Raw genomic sequence first — 17,871 nt, forward strand, 5'->3', positions numbered from 1 at the left:
GTTGAGGTATTTGGTCGTCCCACGAGAAACAGGACCGGAATCACCGCCTGTTGTCTCAGCCCATTCTTGTAAAACAGCGCATTCTTAAACCGCTGCAGGGATGTTGTCGTCGCTCTCGCTAACACTCTCGTCGCCGCTGACTTCGGCGTTCTCGCGCTCGCGCTTCTCCATCAGGGCCTGGAGTTCCGCATCATCCGACTCGGTGACCGCCTTGGGCGCCATCTTGACGACAAGGTTACCGCCGGCCGACTCGATGCTCGTCCGGACGTCGACGATGGCTTCTTCCAGCCGCGCAATTCCGGCGTTCTTGTCGAGGCAGGTGTTGGTGAGACTAGGGCACATTAGCAACTAAGCTCTCAGTCGAACCATCGGGGAGGCGATTGGCAAGCACGTACACATAGAGCGGGGGAGAAACCAGCCGGCACTTGACCTGAGCCTCATCCGTGTTACGGGCCTCAGCGGTGCGCAAAGCGGTCTTAATGGCATCGATGCCCTCGTAGCCGAAGCAAGTGACTTCAATATCGGCGCGGACCTTGGTCGGCTGGGGAGTGAGCTTCTTGCCGATATAGGATTTGAGCTCCTCGGCATCAGCGTCGGTTGGGAACTTGATGTCGGTCCAGATGTCAGGGTTGCTATTCATAAAACTTAGTGAAACGCCTTTTCCGACGGTCTAGCTCAAGACATACGTTATTGAGAGCTTGAAAGCATCGAGCGCGTGACCGTATTTCTTGTTGAGCGGCCACCCTATTGTTTCATAGAGGGTCTCAATCGGGGTCTGCGTCTTCTCGGCGACGTGCCTCATGATCGAGTGCACAATCTTGCTCTTGTTGTACCGCTCCTCACAGCGTACGATATCCTCGGGCGAAACACGGCGCTTCGACAGATCGATGTATCCTAACCCCGCTTTAGCAATGGCGCGGAACGCGAGGTGGATGACGGCGAGGTCCAACCTTTCTCCTTGTCGACACGCAGCACGACGACTACCTCGTTGCGACCGACACGGATCAACTTCTGGATACTTCTGATACGACGCCTCGAAAGCTCGGAAAGCAGGATCATGCCGTCGATGTTATCGTATTCGAGGAGCTTGACGTAGGCTCCCATGTCCGCAATCTAGCGACAGTCAGCGCCGTGGGGGGTATCGATGGTCCTGCAGAAATGCTAACCTGTTTTACGTTCACCATCACAAAGGAGTCAATCTCAGGGTATTTCTCCTCGTAAAACCGGCAGTTTGAAAGTGACATCTTGTTTGAGGGTGCCGTTCCCAGGCGGGGCAAAAGTGGGATGTGGGCGTGGTTTCGTTGGTATCAGGCAGGTGCGCCGAGCGAGGATCGTGTGTAAAAGTATGGGGAGGTTGAAGGTTGTGAGGGTAGGAATACAGCAAAGTCGAATCCTCGGTGGGCTTCGGGGTTTCGTGGTATCGGTTCGAATGCGGGATGTGTCGAAGTTGAGCTCGAAGAACAGTCATCGATCGGGCCCGCAGTATTTTCAGAAGCCGGCCAGAAATTCAGCCGCGTGCACGAGCAAGAAAGTGGGATGTGGCTGGTGCATTTTTGGCGGGGTGAATGGCCGTGATTGGAAGCCAATTGAAATGGTTCGGCAACCAGCGGGCACCCTTGCCTGCCCCAGGGGGGCCAATGTGACCGGGATGCCCCACCACATGCCAGAATTCGAGACTGACCGACGTCAGCGAGGTCATTGGAGCCCCGGTCTATCGGTTCTTTTGCACCTTGCAAGGGAGCTCTCGGCATCGGCCGGGCCCTGTCTCACGGAAGCCTCTTGACAAATCTGGAATCTATCAGGAGGGCAAGGGATGCCATGCCTGGTCAAGTACATATTATACGCGACATAAATTCCTAGTTTTTGCGCCGAGCCATCTCTTATTTTCCAGGTCACTCGCCTAGTTCAACACAGCGCAGAGAAGACCCGAAAATCGAGAAACAGGCCAAACAGACCAAACAGACGGGTTCCAGTCGACAGCGCAATCATCGCAGTGCAAAACAAACGCAAATCACCACATCGCAAAAAAAAAAAACAAGTTTACTCTCGCGCCCATGATATCGACCGGCTTCGAGATTAAATACACGCGGTGATGGATGTAGTAAACTCGACCGCCCGAGCGGCGGTCACGTCAGCGACAGCAGTGACGGCAGTGACAGGGACCGGAGACCGACATCCCAATCCGCTATCCTCGGCTGTAGCTGCCGCAAGCGATGTTGCCAACGCCCATGGCTCTTCCTCCTGGCTCGGCTTGTTTGCGAGAGTCGTTCTCTGGCTCCTCCAGTTCGTGTCAATGGTGCTCTACTATGCCATCAAACTGGCCACTATTTCGGTCCCTACCTTGTTGTATACCCTCTTTTCAACGAGCCTCACCGTCACCATGAACGCGACTACTCTGTAAGTCAAGCTCAAGTATTCAGGTACTGCACTGCGTTCTAACATAGCCTAGGATGCTCATCGTTGCGGCCATGATAGGCGCCATCAGCTGGGTGGTGAGGTACCGCTACCTCAACATGTACTCACGGTTGCCCCCCGAGCCACAGCGCAAGGAGCCGGACGTCGATCTCTTCCCGGATACGCACGAGGAGGGCATCAAATCAGGCTTGTCAAACTACTTCGACGAGTTTCTCAGCGCCATCAAAATCTTCGGCTACCTTGAGCGGCCCGTCTTCCACGAGCTGACCCGCAGCATGCAGACCCGGAAGCTAATCGCCGGCGAGTCGTTCAACCTCGAGGAAGAGAAGGGATTCTGTCTTGTCGTGGATGGTCTGGTCGAGATATTTGTGAAGTCGTCCAGTTACAACCGCCGCTACCCTCACGGCCCCTATTTCAGCCCCAACAGCGAGGCCCCCTCGAGCGATGACGAGCATCCCGCGCCGGGGCAGCAACGGTACCAACTATTGACCGAGGTCCGGAACGGCGCGCCCATGTCATCTTTGTTCTCCATCATGTCGCTCTTCACTGAGGACGTGCCACTGCGGCACGCCGACGAAGACAACTCGGAACCCGGCACCACCACCCACAGTGGTCTCTTCCCCAACTATCCTGCGAGCGCAGACTTTCGGAAATCCCGTGTCAGAATGGATTCTGTCCCGAATACCCCTCAAATGGATGCGTCCGCATCAAGTTCGGCGAATAATCTACCCGGGCAGCTCGACCGTGGTCTGCCCCATGTTCCGCCCATCTCACTCGACGGCACTGGTTTCTCCAAACCTCAAAGGCCAGTCCCTAAGAGGAGCAACACCACCTCGGCCCATCCGGATATCATCGCGAGGGCAACGGTCGACACAACTGTCGCCATCATTCCCGCCAGTGCTTTCCGACGCCTGATAAAAATATACCCGAAGGCTACGGCACACATTGTCCACGTCATTCTGTCCAGGTTCCAAAGAGTCACACTCGCAACTGCATACAATTACCTTGGGCTGACCAACGAGGTCCTCCAGATTGAGCGCCAGATGCTCAAATACACTACGCAACAACTTCCCAACCATCTCCGGGGGGATGCGCTGGATAGACTGAAGGAGAAGTTCAAACGAGAGGTGGAGAGGATGGGGGAGGAGGATGATGTCAGCAAAGGGATAGCGCTTCACAATGCTCGTGCTGGCCGTAGGCGCCGCTCAACAGCAACCCTTCGGAAAGAGGCAGCTTTGCAGGCCTTCTCCAAGCAGCGCAATATCTCATCAATGTCGGGCTCGTCTCTCGCCATCCCCAACGCTGGAGACCTTGTCACACATTTGCAGCAGTCAAGAGGCGGTGGCAACAGGGCGCAGAGCGTGGCTTTCACCGATGGACCTTCACCGCATCTCGACGTAGAGAGGGAGGCGGTCTCCCCGCTGGCCCAGCGCACCTTCGACCCGTTCGTGACTCCGAGGAGCATCCATGTAGCGCTCGAAAAGAGGGAGACGCTGGACGAAGATAACCTGTTCCGGGAGTCGATTCTGGAGTGCATGTTCAGATCCATCGGCCTGACCGGTAGCGGAGGCTCAAATAAAGACGCAGACTCCAACCAAGCCTCTCCCCGGCTCATATCCTTTGATCAGCGGCGACAAAAGGCCCTCTACACAAATCACGCCTTCGGATTTATGGACGGACTCGACGGATCGGCCGATGGAGACACGGAATCCATCACGTCCGCGGGGCTATCTCTGCCTGCGTCCCCGAACCCTCAGTTTCTGGCGCAGGAGATGAGAGACGAGATGGAGATCGTCTTTTTCCCGAAGGGATCTGTGTTGGTAGAGCAGGGTGAGAGAAACCCAGGTCTATACTATGTCGTTGACGGCTTTCTGGATATCTGTACTCAGGAGGATGCCGCAGCATCTGATGTTGTTCACCCTACGAGTAGGACATCACTGCATGCGATGGATAGCGCCCAGTCGATCCGCTCTCCGCAGCGCTCGCCACAACCATTTGCAGAATCCATGCGCTCAGGAAACAAGGTCGATGATGCTGAGATCAAATCCAAGCCCAACCGCCGGAGCGTAGCCTTGATCAAGCCCGGCGGGCTCGCCGGTTACGTTGGGACCATCTCGTCGTACCGGTCGTTCATTGAAGTCGTTGCAAAGACGGATGTCTATGTCGGTTTCCTCCCACTCACGTCGATCGAGAGAATCGTCGACCGGTATCCCATCGTGCTCCTTACCATGGCGAAGCGGCTCACGAACCTGCTCCCCCGCTTGATTCTGCACATCGACTTCGCTTTGGAGTGGCTCCAAGTCAATGCCGGCCAGGTCATCTTCCACGAGGGAGACGAGAGCGAAGCCATATACATTGTGCTGAATGGCCGCCTGAGGTTAGTTGAGGACAGGAAAGACGGCGGGATGAACGTTAAGGCCGAGTATGGTCAAGGCGAGAGCATCGGAGAACTTGAGGTCTTAACCGAAACTTCTCGTTCCGGTACCTTGCATGCCATCCGGGATACGGAACTTGTCAAGTTCCCCCGTACTCTGTTCAACAGTCTGGCCCAGGAACACCCCAACATCACGATCAAGATCTCCAAGATCATCGCCTCACGCATGAGAGCGCTGATTGACGACCCGTCGACGATGCTGGGAATCAAGGACTCGTCTGGCAGAAGTTCGATCAACAAGAGCTCCACCACGCTCAACTTGAGGACTGTTGCCGTCTTGCCGGTTTCGGCGGGCGTGCCCGTGGTCGAGTTTAGCAACAGGCTGCTGAGCGCGCTGACCGAAGTTGGGGCCCCCAACGGCGCCACGTCGCTAAATAGCGCGGCTGTTCTGAATCATCTTGGGAAGCACGCATTTAACAGAATGGGCAAACTCAAGTTGTCACAGTATCTTGCCGACCTGGAGGAGAAGTACGGGCTCGTCATCTACGTTGCGGGTAAGTGTTTCTGGTATTGTATCTCATACGATGCTCAACCGCTAATTTGCATGCAGACACCAACGTTAATGCCCCGTGGACGCAGACGTGCGTCGCCCAGGCTGACTGCGTCCTCATGGTCGGCTTGGCTGATGGCTCCCCGGAAATTGGAGAGTATGAACGCTTCATGCTTGGCATGAAGTCGACGGCGAGGAAGATTTTGGTTCTTCTCCATCAGGAACGCTACTCCAACTCGGGTTTGACCAGAAAATGGCTGAAGAACCGGGTCTGGATCAACGGTGGCCACTTCCACGTGCAGATGACCTACAGTCCCAACGCAGTTCCAATCCATCCGCCCGCAAAACCTAGCGGTCCGACGCTGAGAGAAAGAGTGCAAATTTTACAGGCTGAGATTCAGAAGTATACATCTAGGAAAGTACGACACAGCCCATTCTATTCTCCAGACGCGCCGTTCAAAGGCGATTTCCACCGTCTGGCCCGGCGGCTCTGCGGGAAATCCGTAGGCCTTGTCCTTGGTGGTGGCGGTGCGAGGGGTATCGCGCAGATCGGTATCATACGTGCCATGCAAGAGGCCGGCATCCCCATAGACATTGTGGGCGGTACATCGATCGGCGCCTTCATCGGAGCCCTGTACGCGCGGCACGCCGACTTTGTCCCCATCGTCAACGCGGCCAAGAAGTTCTCGGGCCGCATGGCCAGCATGTGGCGGTTCGCGCTTGACCTGACGTACCCGTCGGCGTCGTACACGACGGGCCACGAATTCAACCGCGGCATCTTCAAGGCCTTTGGCAACACGCAGATCGAGGACTTCTGGCTCGACTACTACTGCAACACGACCAACATCTCCAAGTCGCGGGCCGAGTTCCACACCAGCGGCTACGCGTGGTGGTACGTGCGGGCGTCCATGTCACTCGCGGGCCTGCTTTTGCCGCTGTGCGACGAGGGCAGCATGTTGCTCGACGGCGGCTACGTGGACCAACCTGACCGTGTCACACATGAAGTCACTTGGGTCCGACGTCATCTTCGCCGTCGACGTCGGCGCCCTCGACGACAACACCCCGCAGGCCTTTCGGCGACTCGCTCTCGGGCATGTGGGCCTTCTTCAACCGCTGGAACCCCTTCTCCTCGGTCGCCAACCCGCCCACCCTCGCCGAGATCCAGGCCCGCCTCGCCTACGTCAGCAGCGTCGACGCCCTCGAGCGCGCGAAGACCCTGCCGGGGTGTATTTATATGCGCCCGCCGATCGAGGAGTATGGGACGTTGGACTTTGGGAAGTTTATGGAGATCTATGGCGTGGGGTATAAGTATGGGCAGGAGTTTTTGGCTAAGTTGAGGGAGAGGGGCGGCGTGTTGCCGATTGGGGAGGAGATGGGTGGCAAGAAGGGGTTGAGGCGGACGATGGCGCCGAGGAGGGCCAGTATCTAAAGTGGGGTTTTGGTGGTGCTCGTCGGGTGTAATGAGCGAGGTGAAGTATGGCTGTAGCATTTCCGGGTGTTTGGGTTGGCGAAGAGATAGATAGCGCTGCACTGCCTTGTAATTTGCATATTGTTTGTTGCTGTTCTCATAAAGGGGGTTTACACGATCGGTGATGGTGTATCTGGTCGTTGCCTGGTTGATTGTAGTGTGATGAATGTCTGCGGCGGTTGCTTGGGAAGTTATATCAGAAGTTAAGAAGAGCGCGTGGCGTCTAGTCGTTGGGTATATCTAGTCTATCACGTATGCTATACACAGTTCTTAGACCCATCATCACCCCCTGAGCACCTCCTCGGCGATCTCAACCAATGTCTTAACCGCCGTTTGGATGTGCTCCGTCTCGGTCGTCCTCACCGCCGTCATGAGCCGGATCGCGAAACGGCCGTCGAGTTCGGTGCTTGTAAGCCACATCTTTCCCGTCGCATTCACCTTTTCATACAGCGCCCTCGTCTGTGCATTCCTATCCTCGAGCGATGCGCCCTCAGACTTGGCCGCCAACCGGAATACGGTCAAGGCAAAACTCGGCCCTGATACAATCTCAAATAGATCAGACCTGCCCCTGAGCCCCCCGGCAAAGTCCTCGCCCATCTTCATGGTCCGCCGAATGTGCTCCTGCAACCCCTTGATACCATACGACCGGAGCACGAACCAGATCTTCAAGCTCCGGAACCGCCTCCCCAACGGGATCTGCCACTCCCTGTAGTCGGTCACCAACCCACCATCCGACGCCTTGTTCCCGTACACGGCCTGGTTGACGCTCAGGGCCTGCACCAGCCACTCTCTGTTCCTCACAAAGAAGCAGCTGGCATCGAAATTCACCAGCAGCCACTTGTGCATGTTCATATCAAAGCTATGAAACCGACTGACCAGCGCGATGCGCGTCGACTCCTGAACCTCAGGACACACCAACGCGGCCCCGGCATACGCCGCATCCACATGCACCCACACCTCGCCGGGCGCACCGGGCGGGACATGCTCGGCCAGCGCGGCACTAATCCCCTCAAAGTCATCCACGGAGCACACATCGGTGGTGCCCAGCGTGGCGGCCAAAAAGAAGGGCTCCAGCCCCTGCGCGCGGCACTCCGCCAGCGCCACGGCCAGGCCCTCACGCGTGAGCGCATAGCCATCCTCCTCCCGCACGCGGATGGCACGGAACCGGCAGCCCAAAATCAGCGCGGCCTTCTTCGCGCTCGAGTGCGTCAGCGTGGTAGCCAGCGCAACCATGCGCGACTTCTTGACCATCACCCGCTCCTCATACTCCTCCTCCGACACCGACCCCTCACCACCACCAGGGGGCGGCACCGTCTCGCGCAGATACTTATCGCGCGCCGCGACCATGGCCGTCAGGACCGCCTCGCTGGCGGAGCCCTGGATGACGCCGCCGCCGCGGGTGGGGCCGGTGGACAGGTAGCAGGCGGGCAGGCCGAGGGTCTTGGCCAGCCAGTCGAGCACGATGGTCTCGAGCTCGGTGACGGCGGGCGAGCAGATCCAGTTGAAAGCGGCGGTGGTTAGGGCGGCCGAGTAGAGCTCGCCGAGGAGGGAGGGGTACGAGCTGGCGCAGGGGAAAAAGGCGTGGAAGCCTGGGTGGTTCCTAGTGAAGGGGGGGGGGGAGGTTAGGTTGGGGATTGGGTTTTTGTGGGTGGGTGTGGGAAGGGAGGGATGGGGAGGGGGAATGGTGCGGATGTTGTTCCTTGTGTGGACATACCAGTGGGTGATGCCGGGCATGATCTTGGCTTCCATGTCCTTGTGGATGGCGGCCCACGGCTCACCTTCCCGTGGCGCTTCGTCCGGGAGCAGCTGGCGCAGATATCCGGGCTCGACCGTGGAGACTACATTGCGGGAGCCGAGGGTATCGAAATAGGTGATGACTGGAACAGAGAAAAAAAGTTAATTCATGAGTGAGTTTGAGTTTCAGTTGTGAGGGTAGGACTTGCTCTCATCAATGGTTGCGTTTGCGGCTTCCCGGAACTCCTGGGCATCCATCTTGACAGTTTTGGTGTAAGAAACTTAATTTTTACAACTACGGTAAGTTTGAGTTGCAGTTTACAAAATAAAAAAGTAATAAAAAAAGGGGATGGTCGTGATGATAATGATTGGTGTTGCGGGGTGAAAGAAAGTCCGCTGTAAGTTATTTTTGACAATATCCGGTCTAAATCCAACGGTAACGTACTGACATACCTGGTATTACCGATATGGAGTCCGGAATCTGTCTTCCCATGTGGATTCGAAAAAGGGGTAACCGGGTGGTCTCGGCTGTGGTGTACCCTAACCCTATTGCAATCTGCCCGAACGCACTTCAGCTGAAACTCGTCCGAACTGGGTTTAGTTGATTCAGCTTGGGCCTGAGCTAGCCCCTGCAAGGTGACATGGCGGCATCGATCGTGACGTCGTTCCGCTTTTTCATGAAAGAACACCACGGCTACCACCTTACCAACCGTGACAGTTAAATCACCACAACCTCCAATTTTTGACCTGTATGTGTTCAGTGGCTTTCTGAACTTACAGCGTCAATCAATCCCAAGCTGCCCGCCATGGCCGCCCCTCAGAGCCCGGTCAGGGACAAGCAGTCGCACGGCAATTTCAAGTGAGTTTAGCTACCTGAATACACCTTCTTCTTCGTTTTGACGGTTCGACGATAAATAATACTAAATTAATTGATACCCAGCGTCGACTATGTGATTGCTTATGATATCCCCGCAAAAGGTTGCTACTCGCCCTCTCGCAATCACCATAACCCACCATACCCCCGCCCCCCTATCCCGACCAACCCTCCCTGCACTACACCAACATCACTAACCCACCCCCCTTCCACCAGAATCCGCCGAAGCAGAAGCCACCTTCACCCAACTCATCGAGGCCCTCTCGGCGGTAGGCTTCGCAACCGAAGTCCGTCCGGGCCGCACGGCATCCTCCCTTCTAGTCTTCGTCAAGCTCGCGTCCCCTTCCCTCCTCAAGTCCCAAATCTACCGCGCCCGCGTCCAGGACTGGCTCTTTGGCGTGCGGCCCTCTGCCCCCGCCCCCTCCGACAGCAACAACACCTCTCCCGACAACAAAACCGATGCCATCAACCGCTACTTCGCCGAGGAGGAGCCCGTGACGGAGGCCGAGCGGCTGCGGCTCGCCTACGAGCTGATCACGCGGCCGCGCAACGAGGGTGGCGCGGGGATCACGCCCAAGCGCGGCCAGTGGCGCTTTGTCGCCAGCATCTTTCCGCTGCACGACCGCGCCTTCAACCGTGCCTGGATCTCCGCCTGGAGTCGTAAGTACTATCTGGATGAGACCGACATCGGCAGTATTCGCGACCGGTTTGGCGAGCGCGTTGCTTTTTATTTTGCGTTTCTGCAGTCGTATTTCTTGTTTTTGGTGTTCCCTGCTGCGCTTGGCTTTGCGGCTTGGCTGTTGCTAGGCCCCTTCTCGTGGGTTTATGCCGTGGTGAATTGTTTGTGGGCCGTGGTGTTCTTTGAGCATTGGAAGATGAAGGAGGTGGATTTGGCTGTGCAGTGGGGGGTCAGGGGCGTCGGCAGGATCCAGCTGCCACGGTCGCAGTTCAAGTTTGAACGAGAGGGTATCGACTCCGTCACGGGGGAGGTGGTCAAGGTGTACTCGCCCTTCAAACGGCTGGCGAGGCAGTTGCTGCAGGGACCGTTCGCTCTGGCGTGTGTCGTGGTGCTGGGCGGGCTGATCGTCAGCTGCTTTTCCATTGAGATCTTCATCAACGAGGTTTACAACGGGCCGTTTAAGCAGTATCTGGTGAGTTGAGCGGCTTTTCTCTGCGCCAAAAGACGCTGCTGCTGACCTGTGACAGGCCTTCCTGCCAACCATCCTCCTCACCATCCTCAACCCCACCCTCACCACGCTGCTCACCCGCCTAGCTCAAAATTTGACTGAGTTTGAGAACTACCGGACTCACGATGGTATGTGTTTTGCATGCCGTTTTGACTATCGAACAACCCATTCGCTAACCCCCCGTTCTCCCTAGCCCACCAAGCATCCTTTGTCCAAAAGATCTTCGTCATCAACTTCATCACCTCGTACCTACCCATCTTCCTAACGGCCTTTATCTACGTGCCGTTCGGCAAGATCCTGGTGCCCTACCTCGACGTGTTCCAGCTCACAGTGCAGCGCTTCACCGCGGAAGGGCAGCCCCTGCCAACCAAGGAGTGGGAGATCAACCCCAACCGGCTCACCAAGCAAGTCATTTACCTGACCGTCACGGCGCAAGTGGTTAACCTCGCCACCGAGTTCATTGTCCCGTACGCGAAGCGCAAGATCTTCCGCACGGTAGAGCGCGTGCAATCCGAGCTCTCGGAGAAGAACGCCGCCGCCGCCGCCGCAGGGGGAAAGGCCACCACAAACCAACCGCGGCGCCCCGACGAGCCCGAGGAGGCTGAGTTCCTAGAGCGGGCGCGCGAGGAAGCCGAGCTAGACGAATACGATGTGACCATCGATTACCGCGAGATGGTGGTACAGTTCGGGTACCTCTCCCTCTTCTCCGTCGTGTGGCCCTTGACCGCCTGCTCCTTCCTCGTCAACAACTGGGTCGAAGCCCGGTCCGACGCCATGAAGATCGCGACCAACTGCCAGCGGCCGATCCCCTGGCGCGCCGACTCGATCGGCCCCTGGCTCGACGCGCTGGGCTTCCTGTCGTGGCTAGGCAGCCTGACCAGCGCCGCGCTCGTCTTCCTCTTCAAGAACGGCACCGCTTTTCCCAGTGGCTCCCCCTGGGACATCCGCGCCTGGGCCCTCCTGCTGGCTGTGCTCTTTGCCGAGCACCTGTACCTGCTCGTCCAGCTCGTCGTCCGCGGCGTCGTCCGCAAGCTCGACTCCCCCGGCCTGCAGAAGGAGCGCTCCGAGCGCTATGCTATCCGCAAGCGCCTGCTGGAGAAGATGGTCGAGTGGGATGTGAGTGGTGCCGAGACGGCTGGGCCGGGAGTCAGTGGTGGGGAGAAGATTACGAGGGCGGTGTTGGAGGAGGAGGCGAGGAGGCTTTCGGTGGTGGGGGAAGGCAGGCCGGAACAACTGTGAGTCTTTTTTTCCTTTTTTTTTTTTTTCTTTTCCTTTTTATTTTATCTTTCTTCTTTTCCCAGGGTTTGAAATCGAAGAGGACGTGGGCGTGACTAACATCGTGAGCAGCTTTTGGCAGCGCCAGCGAGGGGCTGGTGAGACAATCCAGGTTGGGAGGGCCTTGATTGCTGAGGTAAGAATGCCGTGATGCTGGGTTATCCGTTTACATGCTGACGGGCTGTGTAGACGGCTGCGAATAAACCTTAAGCTTTGGAGAGGACAGGTGGTCGGCTCTTCGGAAATCACAAAGTTTCCTTTGGTGTTCCGTTGGCAGAGAACCGTCCGAATCCCCCCTTCCTTAGCACGAAAGGTGGTCCATTTTCCCTGCGCGACGTCTCTGCGCTGGGCCTACCCTGCCCAGATGCCAAGGCTATGATACCGTCTCCAGCTTGCTGTCAGGTTCTGGACATCTTGTTCTTGACCGCCTGGCGCTCTTCCTTGACTTCTGGGAGGCGCTCGAGTACCTTGGCGGACATCGAGACGCCGCTCGCAGCTCAAGGCCGGCGAATTGATCACTAGTGTAGACCTGGACGAGACACAAACTATCCCTTTCAGCTCTTCCCATTCAAGCTAAATCCCGCTTGCAGCCAAAATCGACAGCTGGGGTCCCAAAGATCGCGATCGGGCCAACCTTGTTGAGCTCACCAGCCATCGCTGATCTCCATGCCGACGACGAGTGTGATCACAGGAAAGGGGCCAGCCAGGTGTCCTTCGTACACGTAGCAATTGAGTGACATGTGTCAGGGTCACATACGATCTACGCGGAGATCCCCAGCCGCTTGTACCGATCGTCTGGACGATCCTTTGTAACCATAAGGACTGGACCAAGCGTAGCCTGCGTCTGATCTATAAAGCTGGTGTGTTTGCGCAGTGGAATCGGGACGACAAACCAGTAACACTTCCTTCGAACATCCAAGAACTGTCACGATTATGGCCGCATGCAGGCGACCGGCGGGGCATGCTGGCAGTGCCCTGGACCAATCAGTTAGACGACAGTACTAACCAATAGAAACAAGGTGCAAGTGACCCGCAGTGATCTCTGGGAGATCACTGAACGGGACACAGGGCACCGACTTATCCCCTTGATCTGTGATGAGGGCAACAAAGATCACTGAGATCAAGTACAAGGTACTTGATGGTTTAGCTAGTATATAGTCACTCGTTCTGGAGAGCTCTGGGAGTTCTCCAGTTAGCAATCACAGCTACAGTTCGCTACAAGCTCGGAAGCCTACTGTTGAGACAAGTCTTTGTTGTGCACCTTTAGGCTGCACCGAACCTCAGCACCCTTGAGAGATTACCTTCAACCGAAGCTGAACCCTAACAGGACAGGGTCCTGAAGTAGGTTCGTCACATTCTTTTTATTATCAAATTCTCCCGTTCTATCCTCGTTAATAGCTTAGTTGGCACGTCATCCCAACGGTGAGAAATAAGGCGAGTCAACGAGTAGTAAGTCCAAGTTGCAACTCGGGCTGGTCGGTGTAATGGGTGCCGAGACACCCCTGGATGCGGGTTGTCATCCAATTGACGGTAAATTACAATACACAATACGTTGATGTAATTTTTCTGCTTCTTTCTCCCATAATCTCTGCTTCTCTGTAGTCCCTGTGTAACATGGTTGGTAACATCATTTTAGCTTTTTTTCCAAGCCACTTTATCAGGAATAACCTGGGTCTGACACGTGCACTACCTACTTCAAACACGTCGAGGAACACCAAGGTGAGTAATCCGCGGCTTATAGCATTAGTACCTCTTCTTTCTTCTTTTTTCTTCTTCTTCTTTCTTCTTCTCTCTCTCTCTCTTTTTTTTTTTTTTTTTTTTGGTTGGTGATTGATGATTGAAAGCCTTTATTATTCATGGCCAAATCTCGGTCCGAATCCGAGCAGTACACCTCGGAAGAATTCGTCGAGAGTGCCGGCGCAGTTTTGTTCCGTCTCTCTTCTCGGGAAATCTGCGTGCTTCGTCTCTTAGAGCGTGACGAGTATGTTCTGGCCAAGGGGCGACGCAACTGCGGCGAAGGCCGCCAGGCGGCAGCCCTGCGCGAGGTCACCGAAGAAACGGGTTATGCCTGCCGCCTTCTTCCCCTGGACATGCACACTCGTGCCCCGCCAGCGGTTGGGACTGAGTGGGTGGATGATCGGGTCCGGCTTCACACTGACGTTTGCGAGCCGTTCACCCTGCAAATCCGTCGTCTGGGTGAAGGCCGGGTCAAGCTCATTTGGTGGTTTGCCGCCGCCGTGGCTGAGGAGACACCGCCAATGGATCGGGCCGCACAGGAGAAGGACAGATACGCGGTGGAATTTTACAGTTACACGGATGTGCTGGATAAGCTGACGTTCCAGATGGATCGGGATATGGTCAAGAAAGCTATCGAACTCGTCAAGAACACATACAGGGAGTGAAACAAGTGGAGTGGAGATGGACTCTCAGTCTATTGTTGCTCAGAACGACACCTGCGCACAGCCGTGTCGTAATATGCACCATGCAACAGCTCAGAGAAAAGCGGAGGGCGTGGTTTTGTAGGCAATCCCCTTAGCCTTCAACCCATTTAGCAAATCGTCGACCTTGAACGGTTCCAGCCTCTTCGGCACCGCCGGCGCCGCCGCGCCGGGCTGCTTGAGGGTCCCACACGCCTGCGTCAGCACCTCGGTGACGGCGGCCTTGGTGGTGGGCGCGGTCTTGGCCTTGGCGGAACAGAAGTCGATGCCTAGTTCCCACTGGCACAGGAAGGTGCCCGTGTAGTTGGGGTCGTGGTACGCCATGCGGTTGGGCAGGCTGGATGTCAGCTGTTTTGCCGTGGAGCAACTGCCGTTGCCCGGCGCCGCGTTGCAGGCGGTGCAGTATATGCGGAGCTTGTACTCGTTGGGGAATTTGGGTGCTGGCGGCGGCTGCTCCGGGGGATTAACCTTGGTGCCGGGGGGGATCCGGCCTCTGCGCTTGAGGAAGGACATCTTGAGAAGTTGCTAGTGGCGGTTGGGGTTGGCGTTGGGATAGTCTCAACTGGTTTCGAGTAGACTTGAATTGGGTTTAGAGTTATAGAAGGTGAAAGACTAATATGAAACAAGACTATGCGTATGTTGTGCTACTTTGACTGCTCTTATACATAACAGATTTCTAATGTTAGTTGGGTAGGTACGGTGGCTATAGGCTACGACATGGCCGCGGCCATATGTCGCATCTTGGATTGTACTGATACGGCAACATTTTGTGGCGTGTCAGCCAGATGAAGTCCGAGTTGTCAGAGGTTAGGTGATTATTATATCGTTTTCTCATTATTATGTGGAAGCCTGAGTAAGATCTGAGACGCCGTTTGAGAAGCAGGTCCCAAAGGCGGCCACAGGTGCCGAGGTGGTCGGACTTGATCTGTTGAATTACACTTCGGAATCACGTTCTCAATTTCACGTGTAAATTACAGCTTCTCCAACTGCCTGCCCCTGTAACTATCGGACCAACGGGTCCCTCGGTACTGTGGGGTCGGGAGCTCTCCACACTCCCCGCAGTCTTGGCCGAACTGGCCACACATGCAGGACGGATTGGCAAATGCGTTCGGGATATTCCCGAGACGGATTGTGTATTCATCAATCAGTTCCCGACTTCGTTCTTTCGCTCTCAATCCGTCTCGCGCCAGCCACCCTGATGAAACGACCGGGTTCTCTTCTCCTCGGCATTTGTATTCCCTCACATTAATATCACTGTATCCATACCTATAAGCTACATTCACTTTAATTTTGAAGCCATTGGAGAAATCTCCCTGCACGCACACACCGTTCACGCCACTTGCTGCGTCATCTTGTAACTTTTTGTCATTCTTGACATCGAATTTATCCCAATATCTTCGGCACAGCCCGGCTTCGGAGACCGTTCACGATGGCGCAATTAACAGGCGTCGAGGTTGCCAAACACAACAAGTCGGATGACTGCTGGGTCATTGTACATGTAAGCCGCATTTTCCCCTTTTTGATAGATCACCACTGACAGCCCATTCTAGGGGAGGGCATACGATGTCACAGAATTCCTACCTGGTACGCGATTCATACGTCTCATAAATCACGACAGAGGCTTACAGTCATAGAACACCCGGGGGGAACGAAGATCATCCTCAAATATGCGGTGAGACACCCCGTAACCCTAAGCAACAGATGATATGTTAGCTTTTATTGTTGCTGACCCCCACAGGGCAAAGATGCGACCGAAGAATTCGACCCGATACACCCCCCTGACACCCTGGAAAAGTACCTGCCTAAGTCCAAACACCTCGGCCCGGTAGACATGTCGACGGTGGTTAAGGAGAAGCATGAGGAATCGCCAGAGGAACAAGAACGAATGAAGCGCATCCAGGAGATGCCCCTCCTCGAGCAGTGCTACAACCTACTCGACTTCGAAGCCGTCGCGCGGAGAGTGATGAAGAAGACAGCGTGGGGGTACTATTCCAGCGCAGCCGACGACGAGATTGTGAGTCAGCTTCACTCACACACTACACACACCGTGTACTCATACTAACCCAAACTCAGACGCTCCGCGAAAACCACTCAGCCTTCCACCGCATCTGGTTCCGCCCGCGCATACTGATCGACGTCGAAAAAGTCGACTTTTCTACCACCATGCTCGGCACCCCCTGCTCCATCCCCTTCTACGTGACCGCCACCGCCCTCGGCAAGCTCGGCCACGTCGAGGGCGAGGTGGTCCTCACGCGGTCCGCGCACAAGCACAACGTGGTCCAGATGATCCCGACCCTCGCCTCGTGCTCGTTTGACGACATCGTCGATGCCGCCGCTCCCGATCAGGTCCAGTGGCTCCAGCTCTACGTCAACAAGGACCGGGCCATCACGCAGCGCATCGTGCAGCACGCCGAGAAGCGCGGCTGCAAGGGCCTGTTTATCACGGTCGACGCGCCGCAGCTCGGCCGCCGCGAGAAGGACATGCGCATGAAGTTCACCGACGAGGGCAGCAACGTGCAAAACGGGCAAGCCACCGACAACAGCCAGGGCGCCGCCCGCGCCATCAGCAGTTTCATCGACCCGTCATTGAGCTGGGCCGACATCCCCTGGTTCCGCTCCATCACCAAGATGCCCATCGTGCTCAAGGGCGTGCAGCGCGTCGAGGATGTCGTCAAGGCCGCCGAGGCCGGCGTTCAGGGGGTGGTGCTGTCCAACCACGGGGGGCGGCAGCTCGAGTTTGCGCGCTCCGCCATCGAGGTGCTCGCCGAGACGATGCCCGTGCTGCGCGAGCTGGGACTGGAGAACAAGATCGAGATCTATGTCGACGGCGGCGTGCGGCGCGCCACCGACATTCTCAAGGCGCTCTGCCTCGGCGCCAAGGGCGTTGGTATCGGCCGCCCCTTCCTATACGCCATGTCGGCCTACGGCCAGGACGGCGTCGACCGCGCCATGCAGCTGCTCAAGGACGAGATGGAGATGGGCATGCGCCTGATCGGCGCGCGGACTATCGCCGAGCTGAACCCCGGCATGGTGGATGCGAGGAGCTTGTTTAACCACGCCTCGCCGCCCTCGGACTCGCTCGCTCATGCTGTCTATGACCCGCTAGTTAATCCGTCGCAGAGGCTGGCTGTGACGGGGGAGAAGCCCGAGAAGGCGAAGTTGTAGATAGATGTAGGGGCTGGTTTTGGGGCATGTGTATAGAAAGTGATGCAAAACGTCCCATTCTTGTTGGATAAACCCTGTTGGATAGAGGGGGTTCATTGTCATTTCTACAAACTTAGTTACTCCTCATACCCAGGAACCTGATAGCTCAGCTTTTAGAGGCGACGTGTTGGGGTGGCATTGTTGGCGCCAGCCTTCCACTTCCAAAAGAGAATATCAGGGGGGCTTAGTCGACCTTGTGACCTGGCGTTTGTATGTACAAACATGGGCTGCTTCTTTCAAGACTACACAATGCCGCATTGGTATGCAAGAACTCGGTACAAAGGGCAACCCCCCAACCTAAATATTTCGGGACTCAATGGCAGGAGATGACTCTCTTACTCAGCTGAAGTGC

At 56.2% G+C, this 17,871-nt stretch overlaps 6 protein-coding genes across 6 annotated transcripts; 3 read left to right on the plus strand and 3 right to left on the minus strand.

Moving 5' to 3' along the window:
- Window positions 1-84: 84 nt before the first annotated feature.
- Window positions 85-1,244, minus strand: CHGG_04762 (uncharacterized protein; the record flags this gene model as incomplete). Its single annotated transcript, XM_001223975.1, has 5 exons — window positions 85-331; window positions 396-632; window positions 687-894; window positions 951-1,113; window positions 1,167-1,244. 5 exons carry the CDS (start codon window positions 1,242-1,244, stop codon window positions 85-87), a joined length of 933 nt encoding a protein of 310 aa, XP_001223976.1.
- Window positions 1,245-2,092: 848 nt separating this feature from the next.
- Window positions 2,093-6,768, plus strand: CHGG_04763 (uncharacterized protein; the record flags this gene model as incomplete). Its single annotated transcript, XM_001223976.1, has 4 exons — window positions 2,093-2,397; window positions 2,450-5,343; window positions 5,400-6,231; window positions 6,345-6,768. 4 exons carry the CDS (start codon window positions 2,093-2,095, stop codon window positions 6,766-6,768), a joined length of 4,455 nt encoding a protein of 1,484 aa, XP_001223977.1.
- A 321-nt stretch (window positions 6,769-7,089) lies between these two features.
- On the minus strand, window positions 7,090-9,034 carry CHGG_04764 (uncharacterized protein; the record flags this gene model as incomplete). The annotated part of the gene is made up of 3 exons (XM_001223977.1): window positions 7,090-8,407; window positions 8,522-8,684; window positions 8,995-9,034. The coding sequence occupies 3 exons, from the start codon at window positions 9,032-9,034 to the stop codon at window positions 7,090-7,092; spliced, it is 1,521 nt and encodes a 506-aa protein (XP_001223978.1).
- Window positions 9,035-9,347: 313 nt separating this feature from the next.
- CHGG_04765 (uncharacterized protein) lies at window positions 9,348-11,841 on the plus strand (the record flags this gene model as incomplete). The annotated part of the gene is made up of 5 exons (XM_001223978.1): window positions 9,348-9,400; window positions 9,482-9,519; window positions 9,632-10,566; window positions 10,622-10,730; window positions 10,796-11,841. The coding sequence occupies 5 exons, from the start codon at window positions 9,348-9,350 to the stop codon at window positions 11,839-11,841; spliced, it is 2,181 nt and encodes a 726-aa protein (XP_001223979.1).
- A 2,528-nt stretch (window positions 11,842-14,369) lies between these two features.
- On the minus strand, window positions 14,370-14,828 carry CHGG_04766 (uncharacterized protein; the record flags this gene model as incomplete). The annotated part of the gene is made up of 1 exon (XM_001223979.1): window positions 14,370-14,828. One exon carries the CDS (start codon window positions 14,826-14,828, stop codon window positions 14,370-14,372), a length of 459 nt encoding a protein of 152 aa, XP_001223980.1.
- A 916-nt stretch (window positions 14,829-15,744) lies between these two features.
- Window positions 15,745-17,480, plus strand: CHGG_04767 (uncharacterized protein; the record flags this gene model as incomplete). The annotated part of the gene is made up of 5 exons (XM_001223980.1): window positions 15,745-15,813; window positions 15,866-15,899; window positions 15,950-15,987; window positions 16,054-16,329; window positions 16,389-17,480. 5 exons carry the CDS (start codon window positions 15,745-15,747, stop codon window positions 17,478-17,480), a joined length of 1,509 nt encoding a protein of 502 aa, XP_001223981.1.
- Window positions 17,481-17,871: the final 391 nt, after the last annotated feature.

This window comes from Chaetomium globosum, genomic scaffold, assembly GCF_000143365.1.
Source record: "Chaetomium globosum CBS 148.51 scaffold_4 genomic scaffold, whole genome shotgun sequence".
Classification (NCBI taxonomy): domain Eukaryota; kingdom Fungi; phylum Ascomycota; class Sordariomycetes; order Sordariales; family Chaetomiaceae; genus Chaetomium; species Chaetomium globosum.